Below are 19871 nucleotides of genomic sequence, written 5' to 3' on the forward strand. Positions count from 1 at the left end.
AAGATTGCAACATAGCATTTGGTAGGGGAGGACCCGTGAACCCGGCGGTAGGAGTGAAAACGCAACAGCGGAAAGTTTACTGTGAGACAGGTCAGCGGAAGTGGAGCTCTAGTGAAGTCAGTGTGCGCAACAGGTGTTAGTTCTTCGTATGGTTGTTGTGTGACTCCTTTTTTTAAAGCTACGAAGTGGTTTGGATAGTGAGAGTAAAAGTTTTTTTCTCGGTTAGAAGAGTAACAACATGTCAAATCTCCGACCCCGACTGTGTGTGCTGGAGAAAGGATCCAGCGGCTACGGGTTCCACCTGCACGGAGAGAAGGGCAAGACGGGGCAGTTTATCAGGCTCGTGGAGCCGAACACCCCGCCTCTACAGCGGGACTCTTCGCGGGCGACCGTCTGGTATTCGTGAATGGAGAGAGCGTAGAGGGCGAGAGCCATCAGCAAGTGGTGGCCAGGATACGGGCCACCATCGGGGCTCTAGAGCTTATAGTGGTGGACGCCGAAACGACTGAGCTTCTGATGAAACACAACCTGCAGTGTCGGAAAGAGTTCGTCACGGAGGGGATTCCCCTGCCCGGCGGGGACAGCGACTCAGACCGCGGGGACGCACAGAGCAACGGCACCCCGAGGGAGTCCAGCCCTGTCCCGCGGGAGAACGGGGATGCCTCGTCGGAGAGGTCGGACAGGCTGAGTGTTAGCTCCAGCTCCAAGGTACAGCACACAGCAGCTCACTGTAACACCAGACCACTTCTTTAACTCAAAATCACGTTGAACCTGATTACAACAAAAGTTTTAAGTGAGCGAAGCCAAATTTGTAAGTTAAAAAAACATTCTTTATGAAGTAGCTTTAGTTATTTGACTGACTTAAGTTGTACTGTGAAAACAAAATACCTAGTAAAAAGTACTTACTAAGTCATTTCTGTAACTTACAAAACAAAGTTAGTTGTCAGTTCAAATTATTAGTAAAAGCTGCTTAAGCAAGAATCATATTTAACCTACAACATTTTTTGTTTGTGGTAAATACAATGTCAGATGTAAAATAGCGTATCACATTACAGTGAGTATACTATAGACTTATATTATGTTTTATGAGCAAACATATCATGATGATAATAAACCATGGCAACTGTCAGGTTAAAATGTCAGCTGTTGACCTCTTGAACCTGTCAGTAGTAGTGGGCAATATGGATCACATCCTTTATCATTTAATCAAGATATCAATATATACAGTATTATAATAGAGTAAAACGTCAGTTGAGCAACTTGATTGTGGCGGTTTGGATCAGTGTGTGTTTGTAAAACACCCTCACCTTTACTTTTATGTTACATCACTTACATTTGTTGTACCCACAAGCAGTTTCTTAGGTAAGCAACAACTTGTTGACAAAATAAACAGGTAGAAATGTCTATTTTTGGCTAATCCAACAAGTTAGGTACATTGTAAATAAAGGTATTTTATCATGCAAAAATCATATACTAAAACAATATTACCATAAAACATTCACAATGCCCCATACATCCAGAGATGTTACAGGGATAGCTACCACGGTAAATCCAACAGTATGGCAGTGTGTGAAAGGTTCTCCGCCTCTTTAAAAGACATGCCATCCCATATTAAGACGCTATAGGATTCAGACTAACTTCATACATCGACCAAAACAGCGGTGCCCCTGGCTTACATCCCCCTATCTGATCTGAGGCCAGCCCTGCCTCTGAGCCGCAAAGGTTATGTGGAAATAGATCCCCTATTAAGTAGCCACTTCCAGTGCCAGTGAAAGGCTATAAGCTAAGACAGAGAGGTGACACAGCAGAGGGAAACGTGCCAGGCCTCTACTCATTCCTGTTGAACAGAGCCTTTGTCATAGAAATGTCTGTCAGTCTCTCCGCTTCCCGTCTTGAATTCCCCGTCAGGTTTGGCTTGTCAGACCGGGAGCTTTGTCACAGTGTCCGTGAGACGGAGCATCTTTTTTACTTTGAATGCTATAATTATTATGTGATAGGGTTCTGACAGATGTGAACTGACATTGTGTGTGGGCATTAAAGGCACTAGTTTTACCCCGAGCGTCTAGACTTTTAGTGTTGCATGAAGGTGTTTCTCATTTTCTGAATGAGCTTTGTTGATAGTACTCACAAAAAGAGCTAGATTAACAACAATAATGGTTTGACGCCCTGTCTAGGACTTTTAGACCTTCCACCACATCAAAATTTGAAGTACTCTGCATGCATTTCTTTTCTTGGATTAGCATAATCCATCCTCTTTGAAACACCAGGCTTTTGTTGTCCGTTATGACACACTTTTATGAGGTTATTCTTCAAAATGCTCCACAAACATGGTTCGATTTAGGCTACTTAACTGTGTTAGCCAGTGCAACGTCTGGGTCCTGATTTAAATGTTGTGTAACGTCAGTGCAAAAGGGCTTCATTGTGGAGGTGTTCAGCAGTGTGGAGCTCTGAGAATGGGCAAGGGGTTTTTATTTAGGACTCAGAAATAATGGGATACTTGGGTATTTTTAGACTTGGCCCCCTTAGTAGGTGGGACTCAACGATCAGTACTAAACCACATGAAGGTTCCTGTAGTGACTGAGTGGCTGGAGTCCTCCTCATACTTGAATATGGGTAGGTTTTCATTAGGGCCGGGACTAATGCTTATTTTTTATTATTGGTAATAAATAAATTGATAAGCACTGAAAGGGGGATGAACCATATATCGGCCAAGCATTGCTACTGGCTGATATTTTACTTGTTGATTCGTTAACAGATAACATGACATTCACCGATATCAGTGGCCAATGTTTATTTGTTGTATCACATTACAAACAGTCACCTCTGTTTTCCAGCACTGGCACAAATTGCACACAAATACCGGACAATGAACGACTGTTCCGCTCTGCATCTCACATCTCAGATGGAAAGAAAAATGCATGGCAGAGACACTTATTTTTATTATTTTCCTCTTTTTCTAGCACAAACAAATATGTGCATTGGCCCAGAACATCCCAATCGGTGGATCCCTAGTTGGCAGACTCATGCACAGTGGCCTCACGTGTTTCTGTTACAACTGTACAATGCTAATTATTTGCAGATGGCTTATATACAGATAACAAAATGTATGCAAGTCTCTTTCTAAGCCTGTAACAAATAGTTGGAGTCTTTGTTGTTAACGTTGGTGTTCAAATTCTAAATCAGTATTCAAATGTTTCGCAGGTCGGGACGCTATAAAAAAATGTAGCAACCAGGTTACATTGCTGACTCCATTTGCATTCACACAGAATCTGCCATTGTGGCATACTTCCTGCAGGGTTGTGTGTAGGTGTGGCCATGTTTATTTGTACATTTGTACGTTTTATTTGTACATGACAAATGACCTTTTATTCCTCCGATTCACTGCTCTGTTCCTGGTAGCTCCCTCACTTCATTCTCTCTCTAGGTCGCTTGACCACCACTGGCTCTTTCTCTCTTTCTGCGTGGGGCCAACTTTAAAGCGTATTTTTACAAACGGCAACCAATAAATCTTCCTCATACTGTCTTTACAGACGAACTCATTTCATTTGATGAACCACTTAGTTCAAATTGAGGATTTTGTTTGAGGATTTAAATAGTATTGTAGGTGATGGCATCATTTCAAAGTTAAGCTGCAAGTCTTTTTGGATTGCTCCGATTCATACTCAGACTTCCAACTCGAGTCCACACCTCTGCCTACACCTGTTTGGATCTCCTTAATAATAAATGGGTGTCTAGGTCTCTGTCTCCGTCACTAACACTCTGACCTCCAGTAAGTGGAAAGCCCAGGCTGGCTGGGATGCTGCACACCTCCAGCTACATTCCTCCCTGATGGGAAATTTGGCAGAGCCCGACTGATGCTCTGATACCGGCCTCTGATACCAGCCTCCCAGTGGGACACACTTGAGTGGGCCGGCCAGTGATGACGTAAAACTGACCCTGCCGAGCTCAATCCTGGTTACGCTTCTAGTAATAGTTCCTTTCACGTGATTGTCTTTGGTTAGACTTGGCATTGCGGCCCAGGCCTCGGTCACCAAACCTTTTTCACGCAAGATTAGGCAAAATCCTCATGGTGATAGTCTAACAAAGACTTGGATATCTAATTCTTCAGAGATTGCTTTTTTTCCTGAAAGATAAAAGCATGAACTGAGTGAGCATGTCATCATATTATGGTAACATCCTGGCCTCCAGCGGCTCAGTCCTCCACACCACACCAAGAGCCGTCTATCGGTCACCATAGAGACCCCCGGCAGCAGAAAGAGCCTTTGTCCACAGTGTTTGCATGGGGAGAAAGGCTTCTGGGCCAGGGAGGAAAGGAGAGAGGACTCTCACGCCTCAACAAGGAGGCCATGCTGACCCTGAAATACCTACACTCTCACTCAACACACACTGTCAATAGGGCTGGAGTGAAGTGAGAATGTGTAGGTGTGGGCAGAAGTGGCCTGGCCACGGGATTAAACCGCAATTTGTTCTCCTGTACTTGTAGATGTGAAACTGTCAAACAAACGATGAAACAATGGGAATGTAAATGAATCCAGAAGGGCCGAGGCAAGGTTCTGTATAATGAGGTTCTTGGCCATTTGGCTCCCTACAATCCACTGGTTACTCACTGCAGAGGATACCGACAGATTGAGCCTGCTGTTGTACGCTTGTCGGGGCGACTCCCTGTCTGCAGGAGACTTTTGTCCTCAGACTCACAGTGAAGGCCTTGAGGCAGCCCTCATCTTTCCAAGGGTTCATTTTGTCTTCGTTGTTTCACAATGTCTCTTATCACCCAGCTCATAAAAGCCTGGGAGAGAACAATTAATCTGCCTTTATTGATTCAGGAGTCGTGAACGCTGTAAATCACAGTCATGTTACTCGGTGTCACCACAGTTGCTGAAGTTTATTCCATTAGACACTTGTTCCGTTCAGTACACAAGTTGCAGCCTATGAGTGTAATATTTTGTTTCCCAACCACTGAGCCTATCTACAAGGAGCTTTGAGGTCTTACAGTGCTGAAATGAAGAGTGAGTTGATCAATTAGTGGCCCGTGTAGCTCAACCAATGCTGGAAACTGGTGAATGCTTAACAGTGGACAGATAGTGACAGAAACATTGTTTCTAAATTAGCTCAAACTATCATACCATTTCTTTTTATTGCAGTTTACGTATCGGTCGGCATGTATGCCAAATACCCTTATCAGCTCTAGTCAATAGGCAGAAAGTTGATAGCCTTTTGATCGCTAATTAACCATTGAAGTCATTTATCAAGCATAATGCTAAACATATATGGTTCCAGCCTCTCAGATTGTTCTGATTCTCAGTTTAATATCATAGTTGCCTGGAGGTCAAAGGTCCTTCTTAATGGACCCTGCAGATGACTCTTGGTGCACACATGCAAATTCTCATAACGCACACTAGAATGAAAGAGATTTCCATGCTATGTTGCTGGAACTGCACTTTTTAAATGGCGTCTCCTTCTGACTGAACGGAAATGAAAGGTCTTGTTGGTGAGCCTTGTTCAGAGCCCTCAGCACTGATCACATAATTATCGTTATTACCATGTATGTGCTGAAAGGCTGTTAGATGTGCTTGTACGATACACACATAAAGACTGCCAATTAAATGTTCACTTACAATCAGTGTTATTATAAAGCAGCTCTATCTGCTGTTTAAATGAACTGACACATTTTCCCACTGATGGCTGGACGCCTGGGCCATCAGTGGAGAAGCTGTGCCTATTTGGAGATACATTGTAGCCTGTACTGTACATCAACTGTGTGTGTGTCTTCTTTACTTAGCTTATAGTGTGTGTGTGTGTGTAACAGTGATATGTTTAATAAGGTTTAAATGACAGTTGAGTGTCTTAAGAACAAAAGTGAGACCAAAAAGTCAGAAACTTTTATTATTGAGGCCCAACTTTGATAGCATAGCTTGCGGGAGCAACTTTCCATCAGATGGTTCTTTATACGGGCTGCCATCCAAAACACACTCCATAAAGTGCTGCTGGCGTCATCTGACTGAGATCCTCACTGTCTCACTGTTTTCTTAGTGACATAGTCTAAATAAACACACACAGATACAAAATAGGCTGGCGCTCATCCAAGCTTCCATTGCAGTCCTTTATTCTTAGCAATAGAGAAGTCGCAACCATCCATTCATTTTTCCACTTTTTCTGCTTGAGGTTAACCAAGGACATGTTTCTGAGAGCGAGATGATCATTTTGTTCCCTTCGGCTCAGACTGGACCGTGAAGTTAAGCGGTCCAATGAAAGCCTGCAGATCCGTCAAGATTTAATCAGGGTCTTTGGCATGACATGATTATAATTACATTTGGTGCAAGCAATTAGGAAAGTGTCTTTGAAGTCCCTCCTCTTCTCCAACTCTGAATACATTGATTACATATAGAGCTTTGGGCTCAGCCTGCCAGTCAGAAGCTGCTAAATTGAGAATTCAGCATGACCAAACAGATTGGGATGTTTATGTGCATAAACAGCAGGGGACGTGTGTGTGTGTGTGTGTGTGTACATAAACATCCAATATGTTCTGATATGTGGAGACTTAATACACATCATACATTCTGTTATGGTGTCAAATAAAGCTGTGTGGAGCAATTAAAGATTTTAAATGTAAAAAGATTCTGTAATCCATCCATTTACAGCAGCTTATCTGGGTCTGGGTCGTGTTGGCAGGGGGATTAGTAAGGTAGTCCGTCCTTCTTCCCAGTCACACCCTGCAGCTCCTCTTTGGGAATTCTAATTCTTCCAACACGTCCTGGGTCTGACCTGGAGACTTTGACCAGAAGGATGTGTCTGGAAAGCTTCTACATTCACAAAGCACCCAGATCAGCTGCCTGAACAATCTGAGCAGACTCTGTTTAAAGTGTCAGAGTGCAGCTCTACACCAAGCACCTTTCAGATCTCTGAGCTCTTATCCCTGTCTCTCAGGGTGAGCCCCAAACAAAGCTTATTCCAGCCACGTGCTAATGGCAAGGTAACAGCAATGTTGGAAGACGAAAGTGAAATAACAGGTTTGAATTGATCCTGATGATGTTTCAATGAAATGACGGTGAGTTAATTTATCTTAGCCTAACACTAGCGGGTAACATTTGATTTACCAACCTAGCTAACATTAGCGCAGCGACTGGAACCTCAGTTGACATGGTCAGGTCTTACTCTGTGCAGAGTAACTGGATGAAGCCAGCAGCTAATGGCAGTGTCAGCAGACACTTCAGTGAAACAACGCATTGTAACACTTCTGCTGTCTGCTTAATAACATGTTAGCTAACATTAGCGTTACGCTAACAAACACCTTGACTCAGTCCTTTCAATAAGAAGACGTATACCAAGCTTGTTCCGAGTATCTGAGCGGTTTAATATCTGCTTGATCACATTTCATTTTCCATAAGCAAGAATTTTCAACACCTTGACTAATTTGAGTTTAATATGGCACGTGCTATACCGAGCTGTCGAATGTGTGAACTCCTCTGTCTCTAAGAGCCCAGACACCTTGGAAAGCAAACTCGTTATGACTAGACGCTAACGGTGATGTCGGCACGCGACAGAGAGAGAGAATGGTATAACAGGGTCTCATTGTCTGTTAGCTAACATTTATCAACATTAGCAAGATGTTAATGTTTTGCTAACTTAACTAGCAGTACATTAAATAAAAACGTTGAATCACAACAACAAACAAAACTTGTTGTGGGTGTCTATTTCCTTCTTACACTCCACTGAGCATAACTTGTCTGCTTACATTCTCCCATCTTTTCTCTATTTAGTGCTCATTCGTTTGGTCTTTGTTTCACAGCTTTGTAGCACTCATTACAATACATTGTTTGCAGAAGTGGCAAAAACGTTGAAGAGTGGTATATGAATTAGAGACCTATTTATGACTTAAAGATTGTGTTGATGGAGGTCACTTCTGAAACCACAAACACAAATAATAATATACAGGTTACACACACACACACACAGCTGGTTCCTCTGTCAGCACACGAGTGGTTAGCTGCTAGGGTGGAGCCAATGAGGAAACCACTTCCTGTCCTTTTTAGCGAGTTGCTGTCGTGCTGAAGCTACATTGTTTTGGTCTCAGCCAGTTAATGATAACCATGATGCTTGATGAAGTGGCAGCTCTGTGTAGTTTGTGTTCATTCTGTAAGCCTATAACTTCCTCAAGCAATAAACACAAGGCTAAATGTTTCCACGTTCAGCAGCTGTCACTCAGTATGTAGCGAAACAGGACATATGAGACTTCACACACCATGATTAATGTACTTCAAAACTAATGTCTGCAACGCACAGGAAAACACTAGACACGTAATACTGTCATACTAAACATACTAGAGCAAGTTATGGGAGAGTTGAAGGAGGAAATGGGTTTTAGAGCGAAGAAGAGAATAATGTGGAGCACAATGATGTGCCAGCATTCGTTGGCTCTCTGTTTGTTTATGTGTTACAATAATAATAACAATAATAATGGCAATAAATCAATACATGATCAACTGGAAAAAAGTCTCCTGAGTTTCTGTAGCAGTTCCAAAATGGTCCTTCTGAAAGCTTTCTTTGAAAAATATAGACCTTTTTCTAGATCGATGGCTAACAAAATGTTTATTTAAATCACAAAGCGTATGATCACTGAATAAGTAAACAAAGCCACACAGTATCAACTTTTGGTACTTCACCGCTTTCAATACTGAGTGCTGTTTCAGTCAGTACCAAAAACACACTGATAACCAGCCCCAAGTGTGTGTGCTGTTAAATTCATTGAGGAACTGTTAAAGTTCATTGCACAACCCTTGCTGTTGAGGTGTACTGTGGACTGTCACAATCTCTGGACTCTCTTGGAGTAGATTATTTCAAGCAGTTGGTGTGAGAGAGGATGTAAACTTCAAGAGAGCACACACAGAACTCTGAGAGTGGATCAGCAGAAATGCTTCTCTTCATAGCCGTGGCACAAACGTCCCATACTTGGTGTGAAAATGTACAACATCATTGGGATGTATCTTTTTTTCTCTCTGTGGAACTGTGCGTGTGTGTGAGATAGTCGTAAAGGTTTCACATCACACACTGTTAAGTGCTTTACCCTCAGTTCAAGGTCCTCCCAACAAGTCAGCCCTCTTTATGAGCTACTAGGTTGGAGCACAGGATCTGATGTTTAACTAAAGCAAGCTGTAAAACCATTAACCTTTGATATTCACCAAGCTTACAGAACGTTTCCAAAGGCTGCCTGCGAGCTCTTGTACTATCACACAGTATTCACACTCTCCGTGGCAGATCACAAAGCAGATGTTATTTCTGTGTACAAAGTGTCACCCAGTGAGCCTGCAGTCAGATCTCTGCAACAGAAGTTGCATTTTCACTTTCCTTTGTGCTGAATCATCAGCAGGCTGCAGGTGCTTCTCTGGTTGACCTTTAACCTTCCTGCAGAAGAGGGCTGGTAGAAGGCACTTTTCAAAGGTTGGATAGACTGAAAACGGTTTTGTTTTTATTAAGCATATGCCAATGCTGACAGCACTGGGCACTAGGTATTAACTCTGTACAGCTAGCAGAGAAAGCATCACCTGTTGCTCCCAGGCACAGTTTAAAGGACAGCGCTTGTGCTATTCTATAGTTTGTTTTTATTGTCAACAAATCCCATTTAAAGATCAAAACCAACAATGTATTCGTCTGTCTCTCAACGTTTGGATCCCATTGGTTCCTGCTGAAGATGTAAATCTTTAAAATTGGCTTTAAAATGTATAGTTTATTTTTTTAAGGCTCAGTAAAGCTGGCCACTGTAGATTTTAGCCAACCGTACTCAAACACGAGACAAGTGCATTTGTTGGGGACTATTTTCAGCTGCGGGTTAATCAGCAGTTGGTGCAGTAGCTCTCTGACACCCATTCAAACGAAGAAGGAGCCACCCAACCTGCAGTATAACATGCATATATACACCGATGTTATCATTTTTTATTATATTTTACATCAAGGACATTTTTTCTATCATTACACAACACAAGGTTGTACAATACTCAATCACTCCAGCTCTGCAGTTTTTCACATCAATATTTAACTTAAAAATGTTTCAACAGAAATAATAATAAACAATGAGTTTCTATTTAACGCACTAGCAAACAAAACAACAAAAACGGTTGCAGGTATCTTGATGCTATTGATGTGGGGAGAGGGAGAGCACACTACCCGCAGGACTGACTCCACTGCAGGAGCTTTATCCTCTTGTTTTTATGTATACCAGGGAGAACATAGCCACATCATACATGTAAGACGCTGGGAACCGACAGTGGAACAAAACCTGTCCGTTACACCGCTAACTGTAGAGTAGAGTCAGACTGAGTTGAGATGTATCAGCACTTCTTTAAGCTCTGTGTCAGATCTTTGCACTGCTGCTCTGAGGGTCACTATCTTTCTGACTGCTGAGCTCATGAAAACCTCCTGAGCCGGAAAGCGTGTTATGTTACTATGACAACCAGCAACTGAGAGTTGCAGCTGCAGCATAACAGCATATTAAACAGAGCTAATATGGCAATTTTATATTTCTGGCGTTTTTTCCCTTCAGTTTCGACATGTTTCAATAGATCTAGATATGGTGCAATATGTTCCACTGGTAAACACTTCCCCAACAGCATGTGCATGATAACACATTGCATACCACCACAAATCCGTGTGTGCAGCTGAATTCTGCCCTGCTCCAACTTTGACTGCAGGGATTATCATTAGAGTATGGTATTACTGTCGTTGGCCAGGAGCTTGTAGGAGGGTTAGAAACACTTGTCTGATGTTTATCTACAGGAGAGGGTTACTTTCGCAACAAACACTGTAAATGGTATCAATACCTGCGTGTTAAAGAGCCTCTGTGCTGGACTTTACTTAGTGGAGTCATTACCATACAGCACTCGCTGTCACTGCACTGCTTTGTGTGGCGCTGTGGTTTTCCTGTGCATGCTGTGAAAGAGACAAGAGACAAGAAAACAACCCTGAAAATCAGACAGCAGTACATAAATGTCTCTTTACATGCACACATTATGACTGAGTGGAGATAAAAGCAAGGCACTCGTCTATGTCCCTCTGCCTCATCCTCCCAGGGTCTTCTTCATAGTGCACATAGATTGACAGTGTATCTCTGGTCACCTCCTGTGCCACAGTGCCATTCTCTCCTCCCCTGTGGTGCAGTAAATGGATTATATGGAGCTGGTTCACCTTACATGACCACTTCAAACACCAATCAGTAGCCATACTTTATGTGTGTGAGTTGAGTTAATGTCTGAACTCCCCTTTCTGATGTTGGAATTGGGGGAAGAGCTGGCTTACTTGTAATGATAACTTCTATGTACCTGTTTAGGTAACTGTGGTCTAAGTGGCAATGACGACAGACACTTGTGTGGCTGTGAGTGTAATGTTATCAGCTAATGTTACATCTGTCTGATTCTCTTTCTCTGGGTCAAACACACATCTTTGTATCATCACTATCAGATGTTTGAATCGTATTTGTGTGTATGATTAGTTAGCTCTCTTACTGTTTTTACTAGACTCCTCCATTTTACACACAGATTAGTTTGGAGATGATACAATAACAGCAAGGCAAGGGACTATTGGTCCCGGAGATTATCTTCAAATCAGCTCTCATTGATGTTTTGGCCACCTGCAGGCAGCGGATAATGTGGATAAAACCCAAAGAGTGCACAAATCACACAAGTACATCACACTTGATACAATTTTGATCACTTTGAATTTATTTTATTTGTATTCATTGGCCAAGGTGCAGTCTGTACGGATGAGTTTTTGCTGTTCCTTCCATCATTGTGGAGCCAGGACAAACCACAGTCTGGACTTTCTGTTTGTAGTGAAGGAATAGCAGGTTGATTGGCAGTAGCAGCACGTAGTGGGCTCGGGGGTTTGTGTTGGTCATGTCCTGGATATAGGAAGGGACTGAGCCACTGGCAGCATGGTGGGCATGTAGCAGTATCTTGAATGTAGAGCCAGTGTTTGCTTTATCTGTTCTGTCTGAGTACTGCAGAAACATGGTGGATTCTGTAGATGAAGACACCCTCCCTCTGTAGATAGAAATGACTCATTCTAATGTAAGAAATGCACAAAAAAATGTATTTTCAGGTGATCATACACTAATGAAAACATACCTATGAATATTATATTCCATTTCTGACGATAGATCCTGCTAAATGTTACACACTGGACCTTTAAATCACAATAAAATATTATCACAATACTTAAGTCACGATACGATATTATTATTATTATTATGTTATTATTATGTCATGATGTGATATGCCATTTTAAACTTTTTGCGGTATGCTGAGTACGGCGATAACATATTTTTTCCCGACTGTAAACAAATGATGTCCCAAGAGGAAAACCTTCTCAACTTTTTTATCTAATAAGATAAAGTTTTATTTTGTTCATCAAACAACAATCTTTTATTGCATCAAAATGGCATTGTCGAGCAGACAGACCTACATTATATAAAAAGCTGTCATAAATGTGACCTGATAGCAAAAAAGCCATTCATTTAATTATTCTTGTACCAACATGTTTAATTCGTATTTGCAATATTGATAATTTATATAATAAAAGTGAATTAAAATTGATTCTTGGCGTTTGTGTATCGATACAACATTTGCATGCAAAATATAGCAATTCATTTATTACCGTTATCTGGTATTAATGTGTATTTCTGGTTCATTGTAGTTCAACACCATGGAAGAGGAAGATATCGATATGGAGACTGTTCATGATAGTCAGGCCTTCATTCACCATCATCTCAATCTGTTAGAGAGACCCTCTACACCAGGTAAACACACCCACACACACCCACACAGAATATTTCTTACATCATTCTGAAAAAGAAATAAAAAAAAACCTGGAGACACACACACTTGTCCTGTTTCTCTTTTTAGGTAAAGAGCCGCCATCAGTCGAGCAGTCCATGCTCTCCATGCCCGCCACACCGGTGCCGTCCTTTTCCAAAGAGACCTCCTCTTTGTCCTCCAAACACGGCGGTGAACACGGCCACCACCATCACCACCACCACCACGAGCACAAGAAGAAGAAGAAGAAGCACAAGCACAAACACAAGCATAAGCACAAACACGAAAGCAAAGACAAGGAGAAGGACAGAGAGAGGGACAACTCCCACGCCTACAGCAACAGCCCTGCCAGCGGCAGGTCGCTGCGCTCACCGTCTCTGTCTGACTAAAACATCTGGAAGGGGAGTTAGGGTCTATTGTGCCAGTCAGGGTTAACAGGATACATCCATTTTGCAATAGCAGGCTTGCACCCCTGTGAGACACAAAATGGACAGCAAAACATGTTTAGTTGATCTAAATATTCATTACTCAGTATTATCGTACAGGAAGACACATTTGGACAAAGTGTGAAAGAGACGGATGCTATGTCTTCTGTTCCTCAGAAAGAAGGCAGCACTCAATTCCTCGGCAGAAACAGCAGTGCATGTTGGCCTGCGAGAGGAAACATGGAACTCTGAACTGAGGTTGCAATGTCATTAAGGTAAACCCCTTCAGAGGCGTCCTTGTGTCCTCGCACCACACAGACACACACGGCCTTTGGGAGACTGTGGACTTTTTACACTGCTTCCAAGCTGTCTGAGGCATGCAACCACATACACCTCTCTCCACAAACAGGCAAATACAGCCTCAGCCAATCTCATACACTTTACCCCCCCCCCACGTAGACACCACTCTGGTGTGCCTCATCCCCACAGCTCAATCCCAACATTCAGCGAGCGGCTTCCGAGGGGAAACATGATTGATCGTGGTGTCGGTTTGACCATTCTGTCTGGACCGAGCCTCCGGTGTCTTTAACATCCTGCAAATGACATTTCCCTGTTTGCTCACAGATGGAAATGAAACAGAGGAATTTCACTGTGCTGTACGATTGAGTAATCACGTAATACTAGTGTGTTTTTTAATACTTTTTGTTTCCCGACTGTCATCATTGATTAAAGATGCTTTTGTATTCATGAATGTTTTCACTAGATTGAATCCAGCTCCACAAAGGCATCTGAGGCTGGGTTTACTCTGGCACTGTATATTAGGCTTGATTAGGTGGTTTTAAACAAAGAAAAGAACATGCAGAATTCCATATTCCCCATTTAGATAACCAGAGGGGGGTCAAAAGTGTGATTCAAAGTGGTAAAAAAACGGTTTTCTTATTTAATCAGCCTGAATTCATCTTATCTTGCTTAAATGAGACAATAAAAAAGAAGAATCTTGAGGTTGGTTAAATAGTCACTGTCAGCATTTATTGTGCATTATACTGGGAACCCTTGTCTCCAGTGTGATATGAGATTTACCCTGATGGTTGGGATTACAAACTGTTCATTGTTTAAAGTAAAAGGTCCGCCTATTTGTTCCTCTCTTAAACAACAATCTGCTTAAAAGCTATGAGACAATGAGTTTAACCAGTTTAAAGCAGAACTCACAAACTTTGTGGAAAATAAGAATGCGACTTGACTGAGGAACCTGGGCCTTACATTTTCTACGTTGTCATTTTTGTTCAAGTTTTGTTGATTTTATTGTTTTTTTAAAATAAATTGAATAAAAGTGTTTTCTTTTATATTTGTGCAGAAGGCAAAACATATTGATGCTTTAGGTTAAAAAGAACACTAGCATTAGTTATCAACTGTTAATCGCCAACTATTTTAATAATTCATTCATAGCTTTGAGTCTTTTTTTTAAGGAAATAATGTGCAATCCTCTGATTTCAGCTTATCAAATGTGAATATTTTCACATAGTTCATATAGTTTCTTTAGTCCTTTGTGAAAGTAAACTAACTATATCTTTGGGTTTGGACAAAACGAGAGATTTGAAGACGACAGCTTGATCTTTGGGAAACTAGTGAGACATTTTTTACAATTCTCTGACATTTTATGGACCAAACAACTGATTGATTAATCAATGAAATGATTGACAGATTAATCATTAGTTGCAGTCCTGACAGGAACAGAGAAAAATGTCTCAGCACCTAAGATGGTGTCATTGGCCAAGACAGCGTTGTAAAGCCGGACACTCCCACCAGTATACGAACCTGGTACTTCCACCAGATGGACACACGTCTTACCAATATTCGCCAGAGGAGTTCAGGAATAACCTAACCACAACCACAACCACAACCACAGCCATAAGCACAGCACAGCACAGCACAGCACACTATGGCCTGTTGCAGTGACAGCAGCCAGTCATTATAGCCTGATGTAATTATCTTGACTTACCTAGGGCTTACCAAGTTCCGTCTATTTTATTCATACAGGCCAATATCAGAAATCACAATCTGTACAGCATATGACCCTCCATTCTGAGTGAAAAACTCACTATAACAGGGAAAAGGGACTCTGGCTCCCGTTCTCATTTTGGAGACTCTAGGAATCCTGCTCACACCCTGCCTAGATCATCCTCCTCCACCTCACTGCAGGTTGGAAGGACGTCCAGATTGTTGTCGTCCTCTGGCCTGCTCCCATTTAAATCTGCAGACCCGTCTTTCAGGTCTGTCAAACTACAGGCGAGGGCGCTCACGTGTTGCTTAGATTCAGGCGGTTTTGTGACCCTCAGGCGAGCTGACCTCACTATCGCCCCTCTTTGTGGACTGACTATGAAGGGGACAGAGTCTTCATCTGTGTCTTCACAGAGTGTTTTCCCCTCATTCTGAACAGATTCCTTACTTTGGGTCCTGGGCCCATCTCACTTCTGCATCCCCACACTTCTCTGTCTTATGAGAGATACTTAAAACTCTTTCTCTTATGTTCTCCAAGTCCTGGAGCAAGGTCTCCTTTGCCTCAGAGATTTTTGCTATCAGGTCATCATTGCTGTGTCTGATAACCTGCTCTCCCCTCAAAGAAAGGCATGCTGGGTTGCTGCAGACGGTGTCAGGAGTCTGGCAGGAGTCTAACCATGGTGGCCCTCAAATAGCCGCCTCTGATAGCGTCACATGAGGTATTTACTTTAAATTAGACATCAAAGGAAAATGGATGGTTGCAGGTTTTGATTTCTGACATCACTAGGCGGGAACCTGTTCAAAGATATTTTAAAATAAACATATTTTTTTTAAATAAATAAAAACACAACCTCCAAATATCTTAAATGGCGCTAAAGGAGGCAGAAATGCACCATTTTAGCTATGTCAAATCAACAAGTTAGCCTGTATTGGAGGGGGTAGCGTATCAGCGTCAGCATCTTGTCGGAGGACGTTCTGAGGTCGGTGCAGTCCAACCATCTGCAGCTTCAACACCTTCTCAATGGACCAAGAGATGGGTGCGTGGTACTTCATTGAAGGAAGATCTTATCTTATATTATTCTGGGGCCGTGTCAGCTGGACACAAGCTTGGACTGAAACAGCCGAAATTAATGGAACACTTTCCACATGTGAAAGGTGCAGAGCCATTCTGTATGCTCTCTGAGAAGGCTGGGTTATTCCTTTCAGAGCATCTGCAAGAAATACTTCGGTGCAGGATGTGTTACCAGTCTTGTGGTGGCTTCGAGCGTGCCTCTTAATGCTGATGTTTGCTGTGGGTAGAAGGCAGGCAAGACTTGGGTGGGATGGAGAGCTGTCTCGATGGTGGGGCACAAGAGCTGGACTCTCTGTTGTGACAGTTTGTGTTGTTGCAGGATGGAATGACTTTTCTTGGACAAATTATATCTGCTTTCCTTCCATACTGGACAACACCCACCACCCTCTGCACAACACCTTCACCAGGCAGAGGAGTGTGTTCAGTGGCAGACTGCTGTCCCAGTCCAGCTCCACCAACACCAAAAACTCTTTCGTCCCCCTGGCCATAAGACTGTACAACAACTCTCAGTAAAGGCACGGAGGACAATAGAATAATAGATAATGGACAATTTCTACCTCCATCTACACTGTTTTACTTCCATTTGCACTGTTTACTGTTTCTAGGTTTCTGCCTCTTAAAAAAGAAGTTTTTCCTTGCCGCCGTTGGCCCAAGTGCTTGTCCATGGTGGAGTGTTGGGTCTCTTGAAATAATGGTTTATAGGATTCAGTCTAGACCTGCTCTATTTGAAGAGTGTCCCTGAGATTAACTTTCTTGTTATAATTGGTGCTATTACAAAATAAAATTGGAATTGAATTGAATTAACTTCAGGAAGAGTTTGACTATGTTATAAGGTTCATTGATCTGATTGATTGAAGTCCATCTGTGATATATACTGATTGACAGATGAGTATTTTTGTGTGTCATCAACGACTTCTCAGATGGTTCTGATTGGTGTAGTCAGATTAGAGGGTGGGCCCAAACAGTTTAAAGTTATGCCCAACTGGGCCTCATGGGTCCTTTAAACCATCACACGTTAAGCTCTTGTTGTTTGAAACTGATGATCCCAATAATAAAGAACAAACAGCCGCAGACATTTTCTTCACCAAACTGTTTTTGGGCCGACCTAAAACGGCGACCAGAGGGCAGGCGATGGTGAAGGTCACAGCAATAACAGTGTGCAGCGTGTATTATTACATGGTCATGAAAATAACATCACTCTGATGAAGAAAAGATAACTGAGAACAAATTTGATGAGTAAAGTTACCCGAGAAGGGAGTATGAAACAAATTATTATTTTTGATGGACTTGAACATTCTTGAACAACATGTGACCTTATTGTTGATAAACTGGAAACTTAAAGGTGACATTAGGGTTGTGTGGAACATTAAACTCCTGATTGGTGATACGATGTCAGTTTATATGGCTGCTTATCTACACTTAGTCAACAACACTTGTAGACGGAGCTCACAGGTGTTTGTTTCCTACCTTCATGTGGCTGTAGACTGAGCTCACAGGTGTGATTTTGTGTCCACGGTGAGCACCAATACTTCCACAAAGGCCACAGATCACCATTCGTTCATCCTCGCAGTAAAGGCTGAGCGGGTTGTGATGCTGAGGACACGACTCCGGCTGAGCTCCTCCTGAAACACTCACTTCCTGTCAGAAGAAATATTTTAATTATAAAAATTTCAGTCAGATGATTTGAACTGTTCGACAGGTAAACTGATCACAGGTATTTTTACCTGCAGAGCCTCAATGATTCGAGCCAAACTGACGTTAGGAGGAGGACTGTCTCCGTCTACAGCACAGCGGCACACAGGACACTGCAGCTGACCGAGCAGGTCCATCGTCATAGAGTGCACACAACACCTGGACAGGTAAGGACAGGTGAGGACATTATTATTAAAGTACGGTCGGGACCTGTTCAATTTGAAAAGTGTCCTGGGATTCGGTTATGAATTGGTGCTATACAAATAAAATTTAATTGTATTGACAGATGAGGACAGGACAGGACAGGTGAGGACAGGACAGGTGTGTCTCATCCTTCTGTCATACTTGCAGTAGGAGTGTCCACACTGTAACATCAGTGGTTCAGTGAAGACGTCCAGACAGACAGGACACCTGAGCTGCTCCTCCAGACTCTGACGACGCTCCATGTCCTAGGTAACTGGGACCAGAACCACCAGGACCGGAACCACCAGGACCGGGCCACCAAGATCAGCACCACTGGAACCAGTAAATCCAAAAAACGCATCAGTATTAAGGAATAGAAGAAGAAAGATCTTCCAAAGATCAGAAGGTCAGTCTGTTAGTCTGCGTTCCTGCAGCAGAGCAATTGTGTTTATATCTGTTCATCTTTGTTTATCTTTGATGTGATTGGACAAACTGAGTGGGTGGAGTCAGCTGATAGCACCTTTATGTTTTAATGTGGTGAAATTATCTCAAATAAAGTTATTAATATTATTAGTATTATTAATAGTTACAATATAAAGTTATTATATTATTAGCAGTACTAATATAAAGTTATTAGTATTATTATTAGTAGTTATAATATACAGTTATTAGCATTATTAGTAGTTATAATATAAAGTTATTAGTATTAGTAGTAGTTATAATATAAAGTTATTAGTATTAGTAGTAGTTATAAAGTTATTAGTATTATTAGTAGTTATAATATAAAGTTATTAGTATTAGTATCAGTAGTTATAATATAAAGTTATTAGTATTATTATCAGTAGTTATAATATAAAGTTATTAGTATTATTATTAGTAGTTATAATATACAGTTATTAGTATTATTAGTAGTTATAATATACAGTTATTAGCGTTATTATGAGTCATAATGTAATGTTTTGGAGTGTTTATACAGGGTTAGGGTTAGGTTGTTTGTGTTCCTGAAGTTTTTGATAAAGTTTGTTTTACTGACAGGTGAAAGTCACCTTCACGTCTCCATGGTGACAGAGACATACACAGGTAAAAGTCTCCTTCATGCTCTGACCAGTCCACACTGATGTATTGATATATTGGATATATATATAAGATATTTGCTCATCGGATACATCAGTATATTATTATTATTATTATTATTATTATTATTATAGCATTCAGTTGGCAGGGTTTAGTTTTAAACTGCACGGACGCTGTTTGAACAGCAGGAGGCGCTGGCCTATGAATGACGTCATCCACGGGTGTCAGGTGACAAAACAGGAAGCGAGAGACGACACTTCCTGGACCTCCCGGGACCAACCGCGGATTAAAAACGAGTCCACAGCAGAATTTTAATTTGAAAGAATCAGCGCGAAGGAAGGTAAGAACAGATAAAAACACACCAGCTAACAGACTAACAGGCTGCTAACAGGCTGCTACTTGTGTAAATAAACACAGAGCAAGATGGAGGTCGGCAGGAAACATCCGTGTCCGACATTCATCTGATTGACTGTTAAACTGGCAGAAAAATGAATGGAGTCTGGTGCAGAGAGTCTGTATAATTGTACCACAAAGAGCCGAAGTCAGGTCAGATTTAATACTGCTAGCGTTTAATTCAGCAGTCATACATCTAAAACTATAGAGGTTAAACTGGCAGAAAAATGAATG

General features: G+C 41.8%; 2 protein-coding genes across 2 annotated transcripts in view; both read left to right on the top strand.

Annotated features, from left to right (window-relative positions):
• The window catches only part of LOC118334286 (Na(+)/H(+) exchange regulatory cofactor NHE-RF1-like), a 30460-nt gene continuing 10589 nt past the window's right edge, over positions 1–19871 (top strand). The window contains 2 exon segments of the mRNA XM_035670136.1: positions 1–353; positions 356–708. Of these exon segments, the coding sequence (XP_035526029.1) occupies positions 239–353; positions 356–708 (468 nt within the window). The 5' untranslated portion in view covers positions 1–238.
• Positions 12662–13972, top strand: LOC118328412 (transcription initiation factor TFIID subunit 2-like). Its single transcript, XM_035662157.1, has 2 exons — positions 12662–12784; positions 12891–13972. The coding sequence occupies exons 1-2, from the start codon at positions 12691–12693 to the stop codon at positions 13187–13189; spliced, it is 393 nt and encodes a 130-aa protein (XP_035518050.1). The 5' UTR covers positions 12662–12690; the 3' UTR covers positions 13190–13972.

The sequence above is a fragment of the Morone saxatilis genome, unplaced genomic scaffold, assembly GCF_004916995.1.
Source record: "Morone saxatilis isolate NCDOM2014 unplaced genomic scaffold, NCSU_SB_2.0 Contig1, whole genome shotgun sequence".
Classification (NCBI taxonomy): domain Eukaryota; kingdom Metazoa; phylum Chordata; class Actinopteri; family Moronidae; genus Morone; species Morone saxatilis.

Coding starts and splice junctions, on each gene's coding strand:
- LOC118328412 (XM_035662157.1), top strand. CDS start 12,691: ATGGAAGAGGAAGATATCGATATGGAGACTGTTCATGATAGTCAGGCC. Junction 12,785..12,890: donor AGAGAGACCCTCTACACCAG/GTAAACACACCC, acceptor TTCTCTTTTTAG/GTAAAGAGCCGCCATCAGTC.